The sequence below is a fragment of the Aquarana catesbeiana genome, linkage group LG05, assembly GCF_042186555.1.
Source record: "Aquarana catesbeiana isolate 2022-GZ linkage group LG05, ASM4218655v1, whole genome shotgun sequence".
Classification (NCBI taxonomy): domain Eukaryota; kingdom Metazoa; phylum Chordata; class Amphibia; order Anura; family Ranidae; genus Aquarana; species Aquarana catesbeiana.
The window spans coordinates 21,856,349-21,876,352 of NC_133328.1; the positions used below are offsets into that span (position 1 = coordinate 21,856,349).

At 43.4% G+C, this 20,004-nt stretch overlaps 2 protein-coding genes across 2 annotated transcripts in view; one reads left to right on the plus strand and one right to left on the minus strand.

Moving 5' to 3' along the window:
- Nucleotides 1-15,653, minus strand: part of BZW2 (basic leucine zipper and W2 domains 2) — an 89,202-nt gene extending 73,549 nt beyond the window's left edge. The window contains exon 1 of the mRNA XM_073629514.1: nt 15,349-15,653. The gene's annotated coding sequence lies outside the window, so the exon portion shown is untranslated. The remainder of the gene's footprint in view (nt 1-15,348) is intronic.
- Nucleotides 15,654-15,657: 4 nt separating this feature from the next.
- Nucleotides 15,658-20,004, plus strand: part of ANKMY2 (ankyrin repeat and MYND domain containing 2) — a 72,860-nt gene continuing 68,513 nt past the window's right edge. The window contains exon 1 of the mRNA XM_073629513.1: nt 15,658-15,859. Coding sequence (XP_073485614.1) covers nt 15,796-15,859 — 64 coding nt within the window. The 5' untranslated portion in view covers nt 15,658-15,795. The remainder of the gene's footprint in view (nt 15,860-20,004) is intronic.

The following is a 20,004-nucleotide window of genomic DNA, read 5'->3' on the forward strand; positions in this document are numbered from 1 at the left end:
CCAGAATAAAAGAATTAACGGTTTAAACTCGATTGACATTCAAGGCTGAAATTGTTTCACCTGCTCAGTTATATGTAACTCAGTTCAGCCAGTCTTGTGGGCCTGCCAGACAGGACTGCCAGGTCTTTAACCCCTTCACGCCGGCCGTACGCAAAATTTGCAATCATGGCTTTCAGGGGTTATATAGCACGTCCACCGGCAAGGCTGAGATCCAAATAAAGCCGGTGTTTTGTCAGATTAGGCGACTGGTCAAAATTGGTAATGGAAATGACGTTGTGTCGCCGCCATCTTGCTACACCCCGCACTCCTCCATAGTAAGGATACACTGAGAAGGGGAAAGCGGTAAAAAAAAGAAATCGATTTGAATCTTGAATCGAGTTGAAAAAAAAAAAAAAAAAAAAAAAAAAAAGTCTCCTCGATTCGAATCGTCAATTGAGTTAAAAAAAAAAAAAAAAAAAAAATTGCAGATTTTTTTTTTTTTTTTTAGGGAGAAAATCGCCCAGCTCTATAAAGCGGACATCTTGTTACACCCACCGGAGTTTTGCATTTTACACTTATTTTTAACAGTAAACTGAGGCTATATAGTGAAATACTGTACTTAGAACTTTGTCTGACTGGTTAGATGTTGAATTTTAAAAGCAGCGGCAAGCCTGCTCATCTCACAGGTTTGCTAATCTGACAGAAGTTCGCCGGTTTTAAAATTTAACATCTAACCAGTCATACGTAGTTCTAAGTACTGTATTTCCCTATATAACCTCAGTTTACTGTTAAAAATAAGTGTAAAATGCAAAACTCCGGTGGGTGTAACAAGATGTCCGCTTTCCCCTTCTCAGTGTATTCTTACTATGGAGGAGTGCGGGGTGAAGCAAGATGGCGGCGACGAAGCGTCACTTCCGTTACCATTTCTGACGGGTCGCCAAATCTGATGAAACACCGGATTCGGCTCCGATCGGGTCTCCGATGTAAAATCCTGGAAGCAACGTCACTTCCGGTTTACTCGTCTGCCAATGGCGCCAATTTAAACAAAAATGACAGTATTCAGAATCGTCAATTTTGGCGATCTGAATACTTTTAAGTGTAAAAGGAGGGATTTGGGGTCTTTTAGACCCCCCGATCCCTCCATAAAGAGTACCCGTCACAACTGATGTTTACATTCCTTGTGACAGCAATTAAAGCAAATCAGAATTTTAAATTTTATTTTTAAAAAGGGACAATATAATAAATTAATAAATAAGAGAGAAAAAAAAAAAAAGTTTAAAAGCGCCCCCGTCCCCGCGTGCTCACACAGCAAAAAAAGAACGCATACGTAAGTCGTGCCCGCAAATGTAAATGGTGTTCAAACTAGAGGTCAGCCGATATATCGGCCGATATTTGGTGTTTTTTACTTAATCGGCATCGGCCGATTGTGCTGATAAAAAAGGCCGATATAACTTCAGCGCGACTTGCAAATGACTTCTGTAATAGAAGTCAATACAAGTTGCCTGAAATCTTCTGTGAAGCGACTTTTCTCCTCCTCTGGGCAGCCAAATCTGATAAAAAGAACCTGATTTGATACAATGTTTACACTTATGAATGAACTGAGCTCAGTGTGTAGAAGCTCTCAGTTTAACCATTTAAAGACTAAATCTTTTCTGACATTTGTTGCTTACAAGTAAAAATCCTGTATTTTCTGCTAGAAAATCACTTAAAACCCCCAAACATTATATATATATATATATATATATATATATATATATATATATATATATATATATATATATATATATATATATATATATATATATATATATATATTTTTTTTTTTTTTTTTTTAGCAGAGACCCTAGGGAATAAAATAGCGGTTGTTGCAATATTTTATGTCACATGGTATTTGCGCAGCGGTTTTTCAAACGCAATTTTTTTTTTTTTTAAAATACACTAATAAATTTAAAGAAAAAACTAAGCAGTAAACTTAGCCCATTTTTTTTCGTCCAAAAGTTTTGATTACCTGTTTTTGTTTTTTTATTTTTAAGATATAGTTTTTTTATATTTATTTATTTATTTTTTATCTAAATTCTACATACAAGTGAACTGATTGGAGGTTTGTTTTGTTTAATAAATGTTTAAATGTAAAAAATTTTCTGTATCACTTAAGGTTGCTTTCACACTGCAGCGGGCATGCGTTGACGGTAAAACGCCGCTAGTTTTGCTTTGGCAGCGGTGCGCATTCAATTTAATGGGCAGGAGTGGTGGTATACACCGCTCCAAAGATGCTGCTTGCAGGACTTTTTTTTTTTAACATCCTGCCAGCGCATCGCCTCAGTGTGAAAGCACTCAGGCTTTCACACTGAGACTGCAGGGGAGCCGTTTTACAGGCGCTATTTTTAGCCCAAAAGCGCCTGAAAAACGCCCCAGTGTGAAAGGGGTCTAACTGTTAAATTTTATGAGATGAAGGGAAAAAATAAATAAATAAATAAAAAAATCGGCCTAATATATCGGCCCCAAAAAAAAAAAAAAAAAATCGGCATCACATATCGGCCTCCGCGATTTCTAAATATCGGCATCGGCCAGAGAAAAACCCATATCGGTCGACCTCTAGTTCAAACCACACATGTGAGGTATCGCCGAGATCATCAGAGTGAGAGCAATAATTCTAGCAAAAGACCTCCTCTATAACTCTAACCTGGTAACCGTTACATTTTTTTTTAAAGCGCCGCCTATGGAGATTTTATAGTTTTGGCACCATACCAAGAGTGTGCCCAATTTCAAAGCATGACATGTTAGGTATCTATTTACTCTGCGTAACATCATCTTTCACATTATACAAAAAAAAAAAAAAAAAAAAATTGGGCTAACTTTACTGTTTTTTTTTTTTTTTTTTTTTTTTTTTATTCATGAAACTGTATTTTTCCCCCAAAAAAATTGTGTGTGAAAGAACGCTGCGCAAAAACCATGTGACATAAAATATTGCAACGATCGCCATTTTATACTCAAGTGTCTTTGCTAAAAAATATATATTATGTTTGGGGGTTCTAAGTAATTTTCTAGCAAAAATACGTGTTTAAAAAAAAAAAAAGTAAATTATATATATATATATATATATATATATATATATATAATTTGCCCGCTTGCTGACCATCTACTGTATATATACATACGGCAGCAAGGCGGCTCTCCTGTGCAGAATCACATACCTGTACAAGGTTTTGCACATTCGGGTCTGGGGCACACACGCGTACTGGCAGCGACCCACTCCTGCTGTGATTGGACACCGCGGGAGCTAATCAGCAATGTCCGCCTGGACCTGCCGATTGTTCGGGACACAGGCAGGACGGTGGTCTGTAAAACAAGGCAGATCACCGATTTGTGAGAAGGGAAGGCATTGATCCCGTATTCCTACAAAGCAGGAACACGGATCTCTGTCTTCCCATAGTAAAAAGCACCTCCTCCCACATACAGTTAGCAAGCACCCCCTAAGGAACACATTTAAAAAAGGAGAAGTCCAGCCTGAGCTTTTTAGGCTGGGCTTCTCCTATGAATCACAGGAGAGCAATTCGTTTTGCACTCCTGTGACCCGCTCTCTCCGCTGACGTCACAGAAATCAGTCCAGGCACCGCGTCATTGGGACAATTGACAGTCAGCAGCTCTCTGCTTGGGGGGCTGTGAGAACCGAGCCATCGACGATGTTCAATCGCTCGGTTCTCAGTGCAGAGGTGCTGGGGGATCGATGCTGCATCCACCTAGGCAAGTAAGATTCTGAAAAAAAAAACAAAAAAAAAAAAAACACAACAACCCATACTTCTTTTAATCGCCCCCTGATGTTAACCCCTTCCCTGCCAGTGTCATTAGTACAGTGACAGTGCATATTTTTAGCACTGATCACTGTAATAGTGCCACTGGTCTCCAAAAAAAGCATCAAAAGTGTCACTTTGTGTCCAATTCACTCGTCGCAATCCCACTATAAGTCGCCATTACTAGTAAAAAAAAAAAAAAAAAAAAAAAAAAATTTAAAATTACGTAAATCTATCCCATAGTTTGTAGACGCTATAACTTTTGCGCAAACCAATCAATATACGCTTATTGGGATTTTCTTTATTTACCAAAAATATGTAGCAGAATACATCATATTGGCCTAAATTGATGAAGAAATCTAATTTTTTCCATTTTTTTTTTTTTATTGGATTTGTTTTATAGCAGAAAGTAAGAAATATTGTGGTTGGTCTTTTTTTTTTTTTTTTTTTTTTTTTTAAATAGATGGGCGACGGTGTTTATAGCGCAATGAACAAAACCCACAGGTGGTGATCAAAATACCACCAAAAGAAAGCTCTATTTGTGGGGAAAAAAAGGACGTCAATTTTGTTTGGGAGCCACGTCGCATGACCGCGCAATTGTCAGTTAAAGTGACGCAGTGCCGTATCGCTAAAAGTGCTCTGGTCTTTGGGCAGCTAAATGGTCCGGGGCTGAAGTGGTTAAATAACAAACATACATACCTCCTCTGTGCAAGGGTTTTGCACAGAGCGGCCCCCCGATCCTCCTCTTCTGGGCTCCCCCAGCGATGCTCCTGGCACCTCCCCGCATCGAGTGTCCCGGAGAAGTGCTTTCCAGGGGGGCACCCGGGCGGGCGTGCTCCCATGCCCTGCTGCTGCGTCCATAGACCCAGACAGCAGGACTCGGCCCCGCATCAGTGGATTTGATTGAAAGCAGTAGGAGCCAATGGCTGCGCCGCTACCAATGTTTCCAATCAGGCCCCCAGACAGCAGCTGGAGCGGGTGTGCTCACCCTCATCGCTGGAAAGACCGGGTTCAGGTAAGTAAAAGGGGGGCTGCATCACAGGAGGTTTTTTTACCTTAATGCATAGAATGCATGAAGATAAAAAAAAAAAAAAAAAAAAAAAAGAAAAAAACCTTCTGCCTTTACAACCTCTTTAACCGCTTGAAGACTAAACCTTGTTTTGACACTTGTTGCTTACAAGTTAGAAATCTGCATTTTTTTTTTTTGCTAGAAAATTACTCAGAACCCCCAAACATTATAATTTATATATATATATATATATATATATATATATATATATATATATATATATATATATACACACACACACACACACACACACACACACACACACACACACACTCTCTAGAGAATAAAATGGCGGTGGTTACAAAATTTCATATCACACTGCATTTGTGCAGTGGTCTTTTAAGTCTGGGTTCACTCTTTTACGAATTGGACGCAAGTTCTCCGCATTCAATTTGCAATAGCAGGAGATTTTTGGCCGGCTCTCTATGGATCCGGTTCACACATCTCCGCTGCGGCTCCGGTGCAAATTTGCACAGGAGCTCTATGCGTCTATTGGTCCGTTTCAGGTCCGAATACAGCCAAAAATTCGGGCTGAAGTTGGACTTGAAAACGGTGAACGGGGGACGCACCGGACTCCTGCTGGGAGCCGCGTGTGCAGATAGCGTGAACCCAGCCTTAATGCAATTTGTTTGGGGGGAAAAAAAAAAAATAATACACTTTAATGGATTAAAAAAAAAAAAAAAAAGACAAACAAAACAGTAAAGTTAGCCCTATTTTTTTTTTATAAAAGGTGAATGATATTACGTTGAGTAAATAAATAACCAATGTGTCATGCTTTAAAATTGCGCACACTCGTGGAATGCCGACAAACTATGGTACTTAAAGCAGTAGTAAACCCAGCCATAAAACAGTTTAATTTCCGGCACGTGCCGGAAATGCAGCACTCCCATTGGTTGTGCTCTCAACCAAACTGTCAAATCATCCAATGGCTGGTGTCATAATTGATCACATGTGCACCATCATGGCAGTTGTAGATTAAACAGAGGCAAAGATTGCAGCTTCCTTGGCTGAAAATAACAGGAGGGTTTATTTACACTTTAAAAACCTCCATTAGGCCAAGTTTAACGGTTACTACTTTAGAGTTACAGAGGAGCTCCAGTGCTAGAATTATTGCTCTCGCTCCAACGATCGCGGCGATAACTCACATGTGCGGTTTGAACACCGTTTACATTTGCGGACGCGTCTTACGTATGCGTTCGCTTCTGCATGCGAGCACGGAGGGATGGGGCACTTTAAATTTTTTTTTTTTCCTTATTTATTTATTTTACATGGTCCCTTTAAAAAAAAAAAAAAAAAAAGTTGATCAATTTTATTGCGATCACAAAGAATGTAAACCTCCCTTGTGACAGCAATAGTCACGTGTCACAAGTCACATTTTTTTGGAGGGAACTGGGGTCCCTCCTTGGCACTTAAAGAGGAAGTAAACCCCCCCCCCTTCAATACGCGTAAAAGCATAATGGGCTAGTGTGCATCGGTGGTTTAGAAGAAAAGAAGGACGGGACTTTAAATGAGGTCATGACTGGATTACCTTCAGGTACCTCCATCCCTAGGCGTAATGGTTAAAAAGGGGAAGTCGGGACTTTGAACGAGGCGTTGGCTGACAACCAGGTAGAATAGATAATAATAATAATAATAATAATAATAATAATAATAATAATAATGTTTAATAAACAGGTATATACAAATATATTCATATAAAACAGATAATGAATATGTACCATACCATAATTATACATATAATAAATTTCCATTATCACAATTGATCCTCCCTAATTCCACATGGGCAATATGTAAAAGGAAAATGTAAAATCAATCATAATCCTGAAGAAACCCCAATGGGTATCCAGGTGATATCGATATGGTGACGTCGCATCTAAGAAAGCTCTACGCGTTTCGTGGAACCCTCCACTCATCAGGAGCAATGCGGGGTACGTCTAGTTGCATCTGGCAAAACCACCCTGTATGCCAACCCATGGACATGGAGCCGAGAACAAGGCGGAGGCATCCAACCGGGAGCTGAGGTCATGGTCCGGCAGCAAGATCGGCACACACAGCAGTGAGCAAGCAAATGTGAAAAAAAAAAGGACCCTGCCGGAGATTCCACACCAACATCACGGAAGGTGTGCAGAGGTAACACCGGGCGCCAAACCGAGCTGGACCGCTCCGGAATAGGCGTCCAAGTCCTCAATGCCAACGCGGAATGGAGAAAATCATGTGCATCGGTGGTTATTACAAGTAAGCTGACCGTCGGCTCAAATAAAAAACGGTACCAGGGCGATGCCTGCAACTATCACATCACCTCGGTACAACCACTTGAAGCCAAATGACGTACAGGTACGCGATTTGGCGTGAGATAGTAAAGTAACACTTACAGGTGTCGTTTCTCCCCCAGCTTGTGACTGGAGAGTAAAAGAGAAGCAGAAGATAATAAAACAATTCATTTGTATTATTATTGTTTCATCACATTAGCACTCTTACATTTGTGCAGCAACACAGAGCAAAGGGTGAGGTATGGATTGTGACCTGGAACAAGAAGTTGCCTATATCTTTGGTGAATAGGGACAAGCTAGGTGAATGAATACATGGACATAGGGAAATTGATCAGCCATAAAACTACAAACTGCAAAGCGATGTGAGTCCATCATTACAAGGTAAGGCAATCAACACGGGAGAATTGAACCACAATAATACCTAGAGAAAAATAAACTGAAACCACAAAAGCCTATACAGTAATATAAAATCTGCTTTTATTTTTTCAAACATATGCTTAAAGTGGTTGTAAACCCTCACAATCCGCTTTTTGCTACAGGTAAGCCTATACTAAGGCTTACCTGCAGCTACCCCGGATATCTCCTAAATCTGCTTGCCGACGTCATCGGCACATGCGCACTAAAGCAATGGAACGTACCTGCCGTTGCTTCAGTGAGTGTGCCGTTACCAGTGGCTCCCGCACGCATGAGTGACATCATCGCGGCTCCGGCCAATCACAGTGCCGGAGCTTGCAATACCCGGAAGTAACTCCGGGAGTGATGTTGCCGGCCGGTGCTGTATACGGGCACCGCAGCGGGGCCTTCAATCTCAGGTCAGTATTACATAATGAGCTAGTATGCTATGCATACTAGCTCATTATGCCTTTGTCTTGCAGGTCTTTTTTTTTTTTCTATGTGGGTTTACAACCACTTTAAAAGCGAACCTTCAGTCATTTTTTTTTAACTTTCCATCTATTAAAATCTTCTGCCCTTGTTGTTGTTTTAACTTAGGATAGTAAAACATTTTTTTTCTGCCAGTAAATACCTTATACAGCCCACTTCCTGTTTCTTGTCTGGTCATTGGCCTAGGCTTATGACATCATGCACAGCTCTCACTCTCATTGGAGTTTGCCAGGAGGGGGGGGGCATAAGAGGGCCAATGAGAGCTGCAGAGCTGGAGGTGTGCCTCTGTGTAAATCCAGGAAGCGAAAAGGCAGCAGCTTCAGCTGCCCACAGTTAAAATGACTGCAGCCAGATTTAGTGGAGGGAGATTTCTGCAGCATATTTGGCAAGTACAGAATCACAGTATGTACAAAATAATATGCAAAGTGGTTGGAAGGAAGCTTCAGGATGGCAAAGATGTTTTTTATTACAAATTATGTGAGCAGACTGCAGTTCCTCTTTAAGTTGAATTGCCCACATACACACAGTATGTAGATATTTGTGTTCCTTTTGGAATATTCCGGCTGAGCCCTGAAACCTCCTCCCAGCGGAATGTCTTTGGAACAGTTACCAAGCAAAACCTCCCAAAGGGAATACATATAGTATACGATGCAAAACCACATTAAGAGACATGTGACAGGAGAAAAATAAGTACGTCGATAATGCTGACCTCTGCTTTTGAAACACTAATTGCCGGCTCGTTATGTTATTCCTCTGACTTAAAAAGGTTGTAAACCCGACTTAAAAAAAAACAAAACACACACACACACACACACACACACACACACACACACACACGCCTGTAAGAAAAAGGCATAATTAGCTAGCTTGCATCGCATACTAGCTCCTTCTGAAATACTTACCTTAGAACGAAGCCCTGCAGTGGCGCCCGCACACCGCTGACATCTTCACCGCTGTTTCTTCCGAGTTCGCGGGCTCTGGCGCTGTGATTAGGCGGAGCCGTGATGACATCACTCCCCCGCATTCGCTGCACAGGTGGCTGTTCCTTCAGAGCGCATGGGCCGATGACGTCTATATAGTAAATATACTACATAGTAAATATATGACGTATATAGTAAATATCTCCTAAACTGTGCAAGTTTGGGGATATATGCACAGTACCTACAGGGAAGCCTTATTATAGGCTCACCTGTAGGTACAATTCAAGAGGAAGACTTTACTTCCTCTTAAAAAAAGAAAAAAAAAAAAAAAAAAAGTTATAGAAACTGTGCATAGCTACTCGCCCAGCAAGTCTACATGTACATCCTGGGTGAACTGGGCAAAAAAAAAAAAAAAAATTAAAAAGGTTCCCTAGGCTACACTCTCTTATGAATGAATATTCCATTAACCACTTAACCCCCAGACAGGTTTAACCCCCTTTATTGATTAGGCGGAAAAAAACAAAAAACAAACCACCACCACCAATATTTTCCACTGTTATAAAAAAAAAGAAAACAACATTCCTAGCAAAAAAACAAAAAACAAAAAAAACAAAAAAACCCATACATACAAGACCCTTATGTGAGCATCCAGCTTGGCAAGCCAGGATAAGGGGGGGGGGGGGCGGGGGGAGCCCCCCATCCTGAACCATACACGGCCCATCAGTTAAAGGGGGTTTCTTAATTCCGATAAGCCTCCTGCCCACAGACTCCCACAATGACCAGCCAAGGTTGTGGGGAGGAGGCCCTTGTCCCCATCAACATGGGGGCAAGGTGCTTCGAGGTGAGGAAAGCAGGAAAGCAGAGCCCACCCTGCCAGAAGCACCACCTATGATGAGAACATGTGGCCAGGTATGGTCTGGGGGGGGGGGGGGGTTGGGGTGCGCTTGCCTGTCTCCCGCCCCCTAACTGGCCTGCCAGGCTGCATGCTCTGATAAGGGATAAGGGTCTGGCATGGATTTTGGTCATTTTTTTAAAATGTTGTCATGGGGTTCCCCTTAAAATCTGTATGTGCATCGATAACTAAGGATTGGCGCCCTATGTAAATAAAAATACTGAATAGGAAAGTAGCTGTCCCTTTAAGGGGAGATGATCACCTGAGGGTATTGTGTATGTTTAATAAAGGAAGTGGCGCTTACTGTGTTCATGAAATGATTGGTTATGTTTGGTAAACCATGAAAAGTAAATGTCAATATTGTGTAACACTGAATATGAATCAAAAACAAATAAGAGAATCCAAGTATAAAGTCCGTTTGTGATAATAATCCCAACACCAAAACAAGTTGCTCCTATATAGGTTGGCCCATATTGCAAAATTACCATACCTTAAAAAAGATCCTCCCAAATAAACCCAAGTTCAGCTACAGGGGGGCACCAGGGTTACAAAAAAAAAAGTCATCAGGCCCCCCAAAAGACCTCCCACTTTCTTGTATCAAATGGGATTTTATAAATCTAAAAAAGACGCAAAACATGCAGAATCACTTGTGACAAAACAAGGAAAACAACTAGCTTTTCATCTGCTGTCACGGGTGAGGAATATGACATTAGAAAACTCATCACCTGTGACACCAGATATGTAACCTTCTTCTACAGTGCCCATGTAATTTTCAATATGTTGGCAGAACAACTAGGACACTGGCCAAGCGGGTGGGAGAACATATAGACAACATAAAGTAAAGGGTTTAGATACCACAGTGTATCCAACCATTTTAGGTTGGTTCACAATAAGGATCCCTCCCTTTTTGTGTACAGATAGGGTTCGCCAGCACTGGAGAGGTACAGACATGACAAAAAAAAAAAAGGGTGTCCCAAATGGAGACACAATAGATATACAGGCTTCAATCACTTCAACCATTGGGATTAAATATAGACATTGATCCTAAATGTTTTATTATTACAGACTATTGACCATCTCTACTATAATACATTTTTCAGCATTTAACTTTTGTAATTGGCTTTACCAAATATGGGGAGAAACTCTCCATATCACGTTACTACTCTCTCTTATTATATACATTTTTAACAGTATTTGGACCCCCAAGCTGTTTTTTCTAATTGAATTAGTGTTCAAAATTGAGTTCCCATAAAAGGCAATGAGCCTGGAATTCGCATCTGAATCACACCGCAGCGATCAGAAATTGCCCAGGACTCTATAAATTCGCACTGCCGCTGCACCATTTATATGTGTACCGGCTCCATAGAAAGCCGATTTGGTTCACATGTCATACATGGTTACATATAGTTAAAAAATGAATTTCGAATGCGGTTCAAAATGCATCCAACTCGCATATATGTGAACGGAGCCTACAAAGAATTCTTTTTTTGTAGCTTTTACATTATTTGGTTTTATATTCACTTTTTTATGCCCCCCCCCCCCCTTCCATGAACTTTAATGCTATCATAAGGGGACTAACAAGCCCCCTATGTGGTAGCATGGGCAGGAGAGAGATCCTCTTTATGGTGACATCAGGGGTCTACTGGACCCCTGTTTCCCCTGTCATGCACAGACCATGCCTGATTAGAATGTTGTGGGGGGATTAAAGTTTGGGAAGTGGATGGACTAGGACACCCTTCTTGAAGCTATAAATCACTTCCATACAGGGCCTTTTCTGGAATTTTTTATTTACAAAGTTTATATTGTATATATATGAATTAAAAAAAAAAATTAAAAAACAAAACAAACAAACACGTAGTTAGCCCAATTTTTTTGTATAATGTGAAAGATGATGCTACGCTGAGTAAGTAGACATCTAACATGTCATGCTTTGAAATTGCACACAGTAGTCGAATGGCGCCAAGTGTTGGTACTTAATCTCCATAGGCTTTAAATTTTTTTTACAGGTTACCCGTTTTAAAGTTACAGAGGAGGTCTTTTGCTCTCTCTCAAACGCACGCGGCGAAACCTCACGTGTGATTTGAACGCCGTTTACATACGTGGGCACGGCTTACGTACGCGTTCGCTTCTGTGTGTGAGCACGCGGGGACGGGGCTCTTTCAATTTTTTCTTATTTTGTTTTACTTTTATTTATTTATTTTTTTCTTAATTTTTTTTTTTTTTTTTTTGATCACTTTTATTCCTATTACAAGGAATGTAAACGTCCCTTGTAATAGGAATATGGCATGACAGGTCCTCTTTATGAAGAGATCTGGGGTCAATAAGACCCCAGATCTCTCCCTCAGGGTGGAAAGACCAAGATCAAAATAAATAAATAAAATAGACTGTCTCAGCCTTTCCAGCCGCGTCTCTGTCATCGTTAACTTCCCCGGCCCGGACGTGACGTCATAACGTCGCGCCCGGGCCTCCGAGGGCCATAGAGATGACTGGAGACGGGGGAATGGAATGTCCCCTCCCGCTTCCTGTAAGAATGATCAAGCGGCTGAACTGCCCCTATGATTGTTCTTACGGTGCACAGAATCTATGGCTGCAAAAGACGATACCTAAAATGATGCCTGTAACTGCACCCATCATTCAGATATCCCTGCTCAAAGTCAATGACGTCACATGATGTCCTTGGGCTGGAAGTGGATAATAAGCAAGCAATGGGCAGTACTTTGCTCAGCTGGGTGACAAAACATAAAAGGTGGCTTGGTCACGCGGCATCATATTCTATCATATACATCCCACACACCAACCACAAATTCCAGCCGAAGCCAATGCAAAAAACACAAATGAGCAAAAGAGAACAGACTGTGTATGGGAACATGCAAATATGGCTGCCTGCAGGCTGAACAAACACACAATACAGAGATACTTTTTTTTTTTTTTTTTTAAATAATCTTATTTTTCCTTACTCCGAGATAAATGTAGAGTTGCATTCTAACGCAAACACCATAAGATCCCAGCTCCTAGCCCACCCGGAATTTCAGTTTAGATCAGCTAAAAAACATTCCAAACCAAGTACATATGTGATGCCTTACAGTTCACTTTCTGTAAAAAGCAGCCACAGCCTGAGTAGAAAAGCCAGTCCCCTGCCAGCCTGCTGTAGAGAAGGACCGTGTGGAAGCAGCAATCTCCCTGCAGAAGTCCCAACATCCCCTATTCTAAATTAGAGTAACACCCCGTACACATGATCTAAAAAAGAAAAGGGAAAATAAATAAATAAATAAATAAAAAAAAAGTAAAAATCGGACGACAGATCGTCTGACTTTTTTTCGCTTACTAGTCGCCAATAGGTTACTGAAGTCTTAAAAATTCTCATACGACAGAAAAAAAAAAAAAATTAAAAAATCGGAAGTGTCACGTGTTGTCATATATTTGTATTGTATTTTCGGACGACAACTGTACTGACTAAACAAAAACCATACAATCTAGTATCGTACGAAGATAATTTTCATGCTTGTCCGATCGAATAATATCGGAGGAACTGTCGTGATCGGCTCTCGAAAGCTCCGTACCAACGATCCAATTATCATACGACTGCGTCGAAGGCGGTATTTTTCGTACGATTTTCAGATCGTGTGTACGGGTCATTAGGCCTCATGTACACTGGCAACTGGTAAACAGACGTTTAGGAGCAGCTGGACGTTTTTTGTTTTTTTTTAGTTGTCCCTGAACTCTCCTCTATATTATCCTATCAGTACATGTACACAGGGTCCTTTTATAGTGGTTTCTAGGCAGTTGAGTTTAGAAGCATTTTTTGGAAAGAAGAAAAAAAAAAAAAAAAAAAAGCGTTTGGGACGGATATTCAGAGGCATTTGAAACGCCAAAAACGCCTGTAACAGCTTGTAAACGCGGTAACTTGCGGTTAGCCGCGTTTCGTTTACAGGCGGTTTTTATTTTTGACTATTTGAAAAAAAAAAAAAAACCACCTCTTCCAAACGCAAACGTGGCATGTAAAACGGACGTTTTTAAACGTGGGTTACTATCTGTCAAGTTAAATAATTCAGGAGAGGTTGTAAAACGTCCCGTGTACATTAAGCCTTAAAGTGCTCCAGTGAGCGCGCAGTACAAGTTTTGCTGATTGCAGAGTTGTAGGTTTTACTTTTTAGTCAACTGGGGTTTGGTGTATTATGCTGAATCTCCGAATTAAAAAATAAAAAAATAAAAACGGTAATAAGTATATGGGAAGGTGCGTTAGTAATAATGACCAAAGACGGGGTGGGAGGGAAGGGTTAAAAAAAAAGAGGGAAAATTGGGATAGAAACAACCATGGTTAATATATATATATATATATATATATATATATATATATATATATATATATATATATATATATATATATATATATATATATATATTAAATTGTATATGGTGTTTTTAAGAATTTTTGTAATGGGAACTCATTTTCATATATCATGAAGAATTGAATAAAGATTATACAAAATAAAAAAAAAATTAAAATAAAATTTTCTATATATTATTTTTTTTTCAGATTAGTTATATATATATATATATATATATATATATATACACACACACTACTAATCTGAAAAAAAAAATAGGAGGATAAAAAGAATTTACAAACCCATGGTTTCCAAGGAAGGAGGGTAAAAATTGCAATTATACACTTAAACAGCTATACAAGCTAAGAAAAGGCTGTTTATTAAACATACATACAGATACATCCCTGAAGTACCAGGTAAAAAAAAAAAAAAAAAAAAAAAAAAAAAAAAAAAAAAGGGGGGATAGCATTATTTATATTACACATGACCGTATATAAAATAAACCATAGTAACAACAATAAAAATTATTAAGCAAGAAGCATTCAATATTAGGGATTAAAAACTGATAATTAAAAAAAAAGTAATGATCGTTTAAAAAAATAAAAAGGAAGAAGGGGGGAAAGGGGAGTTCTGGGAATAAATGAAATAATGATAAAACCAGTAATAATAATAATAATAATAATACCACCAAAAAGGTATCACAGTATCAAAAACTGTTAAGTGATACAGAAAGCAGAATAATAAAAATACAATTATAATCCAAGGTAAGAAGTTAAAACTGTTGCAGGAAAAGATAATAATAGCAATGCTAATAATACCATTTATCTGGTGTCATAGGATTAAAAACGGATTACATGGGGTAAATATGTAATTGTTCACTGGTGGCACAGCATATAAAAAATGTACACTGTTGGATTTTTTTTTTAATGAATAATATATTTGCCTGGAGCTGATTTTTTTTTAAAATATATTTTAAAGACCCAGCAGTGTCATAATTTCTACATTCAGTGACAAAATATTATTTTCTACCACCATAGAAATAAAAGGTGACACCATGGTGTCTTAGCATTGTATTGTATTCCAATGATACTGAATAGGTAAGGCAGGGTGACAGATGGCTGTATATATAATAATAATCTCAGTGATGTATCTCGGGGTGCAGGGTGCGCAGTGGCCGGTAGGGGTCGCTCTATCCTATGACAGGGTGCTCTTCTTACCTGTGTCTGTCGGACGGGCTCGCTCTCGGGCACACAAGGGGAACACCTGGGAAGGACAGCCGCCGCTCGGACTGACTCTCTCTGGTAGAAGCAGCAGTGCGCACAGCTCAGCGGAACAGACCAACTGCTCCTGAGGAACAGGGGGGGCTACTTCCCAATCCCGGTCACCTCCCCATTCCTCACTCCCACTACTAATACAATGTAATTATTATAGGATAAGTAACACAGAGATCGGATGTGAGGAAGGCCTCGTCCATTGTATGAGGTGGGGTATGAGAAGCGGGCTCCCCCCGGCAGAGTGGACGGCGTGGTGGGCGGTCTCACCACACTGAGGGCTGCCAGGAGTAATGATGGCGGATTGAGGCGGACGTGCCCTCAACGTGAGTGGAAGTGTCAGATCTCTGGATACATTGTATCTCTTCCCAGCTGATCTACAGGAGGAATAGCATGGCGCCCAGGAAAGGGGAACTGACCGAGGAGGAGAAGGAGCTGATACAGGTCATATCTAAAGGTGGGTGAGCCAAGCCTGGGGGAGAGTGATGACTCCTGGGCGGGGGGGTGTATATGGGGGGGCAGAGCGATGACTCCTGGGTGGGGGGTGTATATGGGGGGGGGCAGAGTGATGACTCCTGGGTGCGGGGGTGTATATGGGGGGGGCATAGTGATGACTCCTGGGTGGGAGGTGTCTATGGGGGGCATAGCGATGACTCCTGGGTGGGGGGTGTATATGGGGGGGCAGAGCGATGACTCCTGGGTGGGGGGGTGTATATGGGGGGGCAGAGCGATGACTCCTGGGTGGGGGGTGTATATGGGGTGCATAGTGATGACTCCTGGGTGGGGGGTGTATATGGGGGGGCAGAGCGATGACTCCTGGGTGGGGGGTGTATATGGGGGGGCAGAGCGATGACTCCTGGGTGGGGGGTGTATATGGGGGGGCAGAGCGATGACTCCTGGGTGGGGGGTGTATATGGGGGGGGGCAGAGTGATGACTCCTGGGTGCGGGGGTGTATATGGGGGGGGCATAGTGATGACTCCTGGGTGGGAGGTGTCTATGGGGGGCATAGCGATGACTCCTGGGTGGGGGGTGTATATGGGGGGGCAGAGCGATGACTCCTGGGTGGGGGGGTGTATATGGGGGGGCAGAGCGATGACTCCTGGGTGGGGGGTGTATATGGGGTGCATAGTGATGACTCCTGGGTGGGGGGTGTATATGGGGGGGCAGAGCGATGACTCCTGGGTGGGGGGTGTATAGGGGGGGGCAGAGCGATGACTCCTGGGTGGGGGGTGTATATGGGGGGGCAGAGCGATGACTCCTGGGTGCGGGGGTGTATATGGGGTGCATAGTGATGACTCCTGGGTGGGGGGGTGTATATGGGGTGCATAGTGATGACTCCTGGGTGGGGGGTGTATATGGGGTGCATAGTGATGACTCCTGGGTGGGGGGTGTATATGGGGTGCATAGTGATGACTCCTGGATGGGGGGTGTCTATGGGGGGGCAGAGCGATGACTCCTGGGTGGGGGGGGTGTATATGGGGGGGCAGAGCGATGACTCCTGGGTGGGGGGGTGTATATGGGGGGGCAGAGCGATGACTCCTGGGTGGGGGGTGTATATGGGGGGGCAGAGCGATGACTCCTGGGTGGGGGGGTGTATATGGGGGGGCAGAGCGATGACTCCTGGGTGGGGGGGTGTATATGGGGGGGCAGAGCGATGACTCCTGGGCGGGGGGGTGTATATGGGGGGGCAGAGCGATGACTCCTGGGTGGGGGGTGTATATGGGGGGGGGCATAGTGATGACTGTATATGTACAGTAGAGCGCACTTCAGTTCATTTTCTCTGCATTGTAGTGCTCTGTGTCATGTACATATTTCATGTGCTGTGATGCACAAGCCTCATAAAGAAATAAAAAAAACTTCCTTTACTCTTCTTGTTGAGCGAAATCCTCCTTGATTTGTGTCACATGCTGATAACTGTCTCCCCTGCAACATTTTTTTTTGTTATCCCACCACTATGGCAAACTAAGCAAACTCCGCCTATATGAAAGTGACAACTCTGCTCTGAATTTAAGAGCAGTGCAGCATTGTTGTCATCCCATTAACAACTTTGCTGCTATCATAAGCAGAGCCAACAACTCCTGTATATCTGTGATCTCCAATCATTCTAAACGAGGGGCAGTTTTATTTCCTACAGACTTTGGGAGGGCCGGACTGTGGCCAGCAGAAATTGCCCCATGGGTCAGTGTGAGTAAATAATGCCTTGTCCTTATTAGTGGGAGGTATAGCTCGCCATCAACATGGTGCCCTATTGTTGGTATCAGTGGGAGGAAGGGTACCCCATTGTTGGTGTCGGCGGGAGGAGTGGCGTCCCTTTTTGTTGGTGTCGGTGGGAGGAGTGTTGCCCCATTGTTGGTGTCGGCGGGAGGAGTGGTGTCCCTTTTTGTTGGTGTCGGCGGGAGGAGTGGTGCCCCATTGTTGGTGTCGGCGGGAGCAGTGGTGTCCCTTTTTGTTGGTGTCGGCAGGAGGAGTGGTGCCCCGTTGTTGGTGTCGGCGGGAGGAGTGGTGACCCTTTTGGTGTAGGCGGGAGGAGTGGTGTCCCTTTTTGTTGGTGTTGGCGGGAGGAGTGGTGCCCCGTTGTTGGTGTCGGCGGGAGGAGTGGTGCCCCGTTGTTGTGTCGGCGGGAGGAGTGGTGCCCCGTTGTTGGTGTCGGCGGGAGGAGTGGTGTCCATTTTTGTTGGTGTCGGTGGGAGGAGTGGTGCCCCGTTGTTGGTATCGGCGGGAGGAGTGGTGCCCCTTTTTGTTGGTGTCGGCGGGAGGAGTGTTGTACTTTTTAGTTGGTGTCGGCGGGAGGAGTGGTGCCCCGTTTTTGGTGTTGGCAGGAGGAGTGTTGTCCTTTTTGTTGGTGTCGGCGGGAGGAGTGGTGTCCCTTTTTGTTGGTGTCGGCGGGAGGAGTGGTGCCCCGTTGTTGGTGTCGGCGGGAGGAGTGGTGTCCCTTTTTGTTGGTGTCGGCGGGAGGAGTGGTGTCCTGTTGTTGGTGTCGGCGGGAGGAGTTGTGCCCTGTTGTTGGTGTCGGCGGGAGGAGTGGTGTCCCTTTTTGTTGGTGTCGGCGGGAGGAGTGGTGCCCTGTTGTTGGTGTCGGCGGGAGGAGTGTTGTCCTTTTTTGTTGGTGTCGGCGGGAGGAGTGGTGCCCCGTTGTTGGTGTCGGCGGGAGGAGTGTTGTACTTTTTTGTTGGTGTCGGCGGGAGGAGTGGTGCCCCGTTGTTGGTGTCGGCGGAGGAGTGTTGTACTTTTTTGTTGGTGTCGGCGGGAGGAGTGTTGTACTTTTTTGTTGGTGTCGGCGGGAGGAGTGGTGCCCCGTTGTTGGTGTCGGCGGGAGGAGTTGTGTCCCTTTTTGTTGGTGTTAGTGGTAGCGGTCAACCTAGAGTTGCCACCTCATCCCTTTAAACCCGAACACATATGAATTACACAGGTTCTGAGGCTAATTTAATGTAGATAAGGCACCAAGTGAGTTTAATTACTACCTTAATCAGCCACAGAACCTGTGTAATTAATATGTGTTCGGGTTTAAAGGGATGAGGTGGCAACCCTAGGTCAACCGGTATCATTTTTTCAGGGCCGATGCTGATTTTTTTAGCCTCCTATCACGTGCCGCTATTCTGTACATCACCGTCACCTGCCACTGCGATGATGCAAGGCGGGCAGTGACAGATGATGTCATCTCTCTGCTACCCGCCGCACTGCTGGCCTAGATTGGCAGAGACTGCAGCGCGCAGGGACAGGGGGAGGAGGTCTGACCAATATCGTTACGTTTCTGACCAATACCCCTAGTTAGTGGGAGGATGGGTGTCCCATCGATGGTGCCAGCGAGGAATGGTGCCTCGTATAAATTGGAGAAAAAGGGCCAGATAAAAGCAGCCAGCAGATAACTCGGGGCTAGATAAAGGCATCGTTGATGCCAGTGGGAGGAATAGTACCCTACTGATGGTGCCCCATTGTCGGTGCCAGTGGACGGAATGGTGCCCCATTGTCAGTGCCAGTGGGAGAAATGGTGGCCCGTTGTCGGTGCCAGATAAAGGCAAGCAAAGGACCATATCCAACCTATGCGCCACAGTTTGGAGACCACTGCCATGGTAGCTTTGTGCAGGTGACCGGTCCTCTTTATGGAAACCTCATGGGTCTCTTGGACCCCCCCTGTTGCTCCTCTCTCCTCCACTGCAGTTAATCAAGTACAGTAGCCGGGGAATGACAGCACTGAACCCAGAAGTAACCTAATATACTTTGATTCTGGGTTCATTCATTGAAGGGGTGATTGGGGGGGGGGGGATTAGAGGTTCCCTAACAGGGGCAGCCCATCCTTTAAGTGCACACAGGCGCCGCCCCCTCTGTCGCGCCACCCCCCCATTTGACTAATGGATAGATATGTGCATTGCTTGAATCTATCCATGGCCGCTGCTGCCACCCCCTATTCTGGCGTCCGGACCCTTTTCGGACGCCAGGCGCCTGAATTCCAGCAGCGGGGGTGTTTTTTTTTTTAAGCACCTGATTAGAGCCATAGGCTCTAATAGGCTTCAAAACAGGTGGACTCTGAGCACAGAGCATTGCACTCGGAGTCCACCCAGATGTGTTTAGAAAAGCAAATGAATATTTTCTAATACTGAACC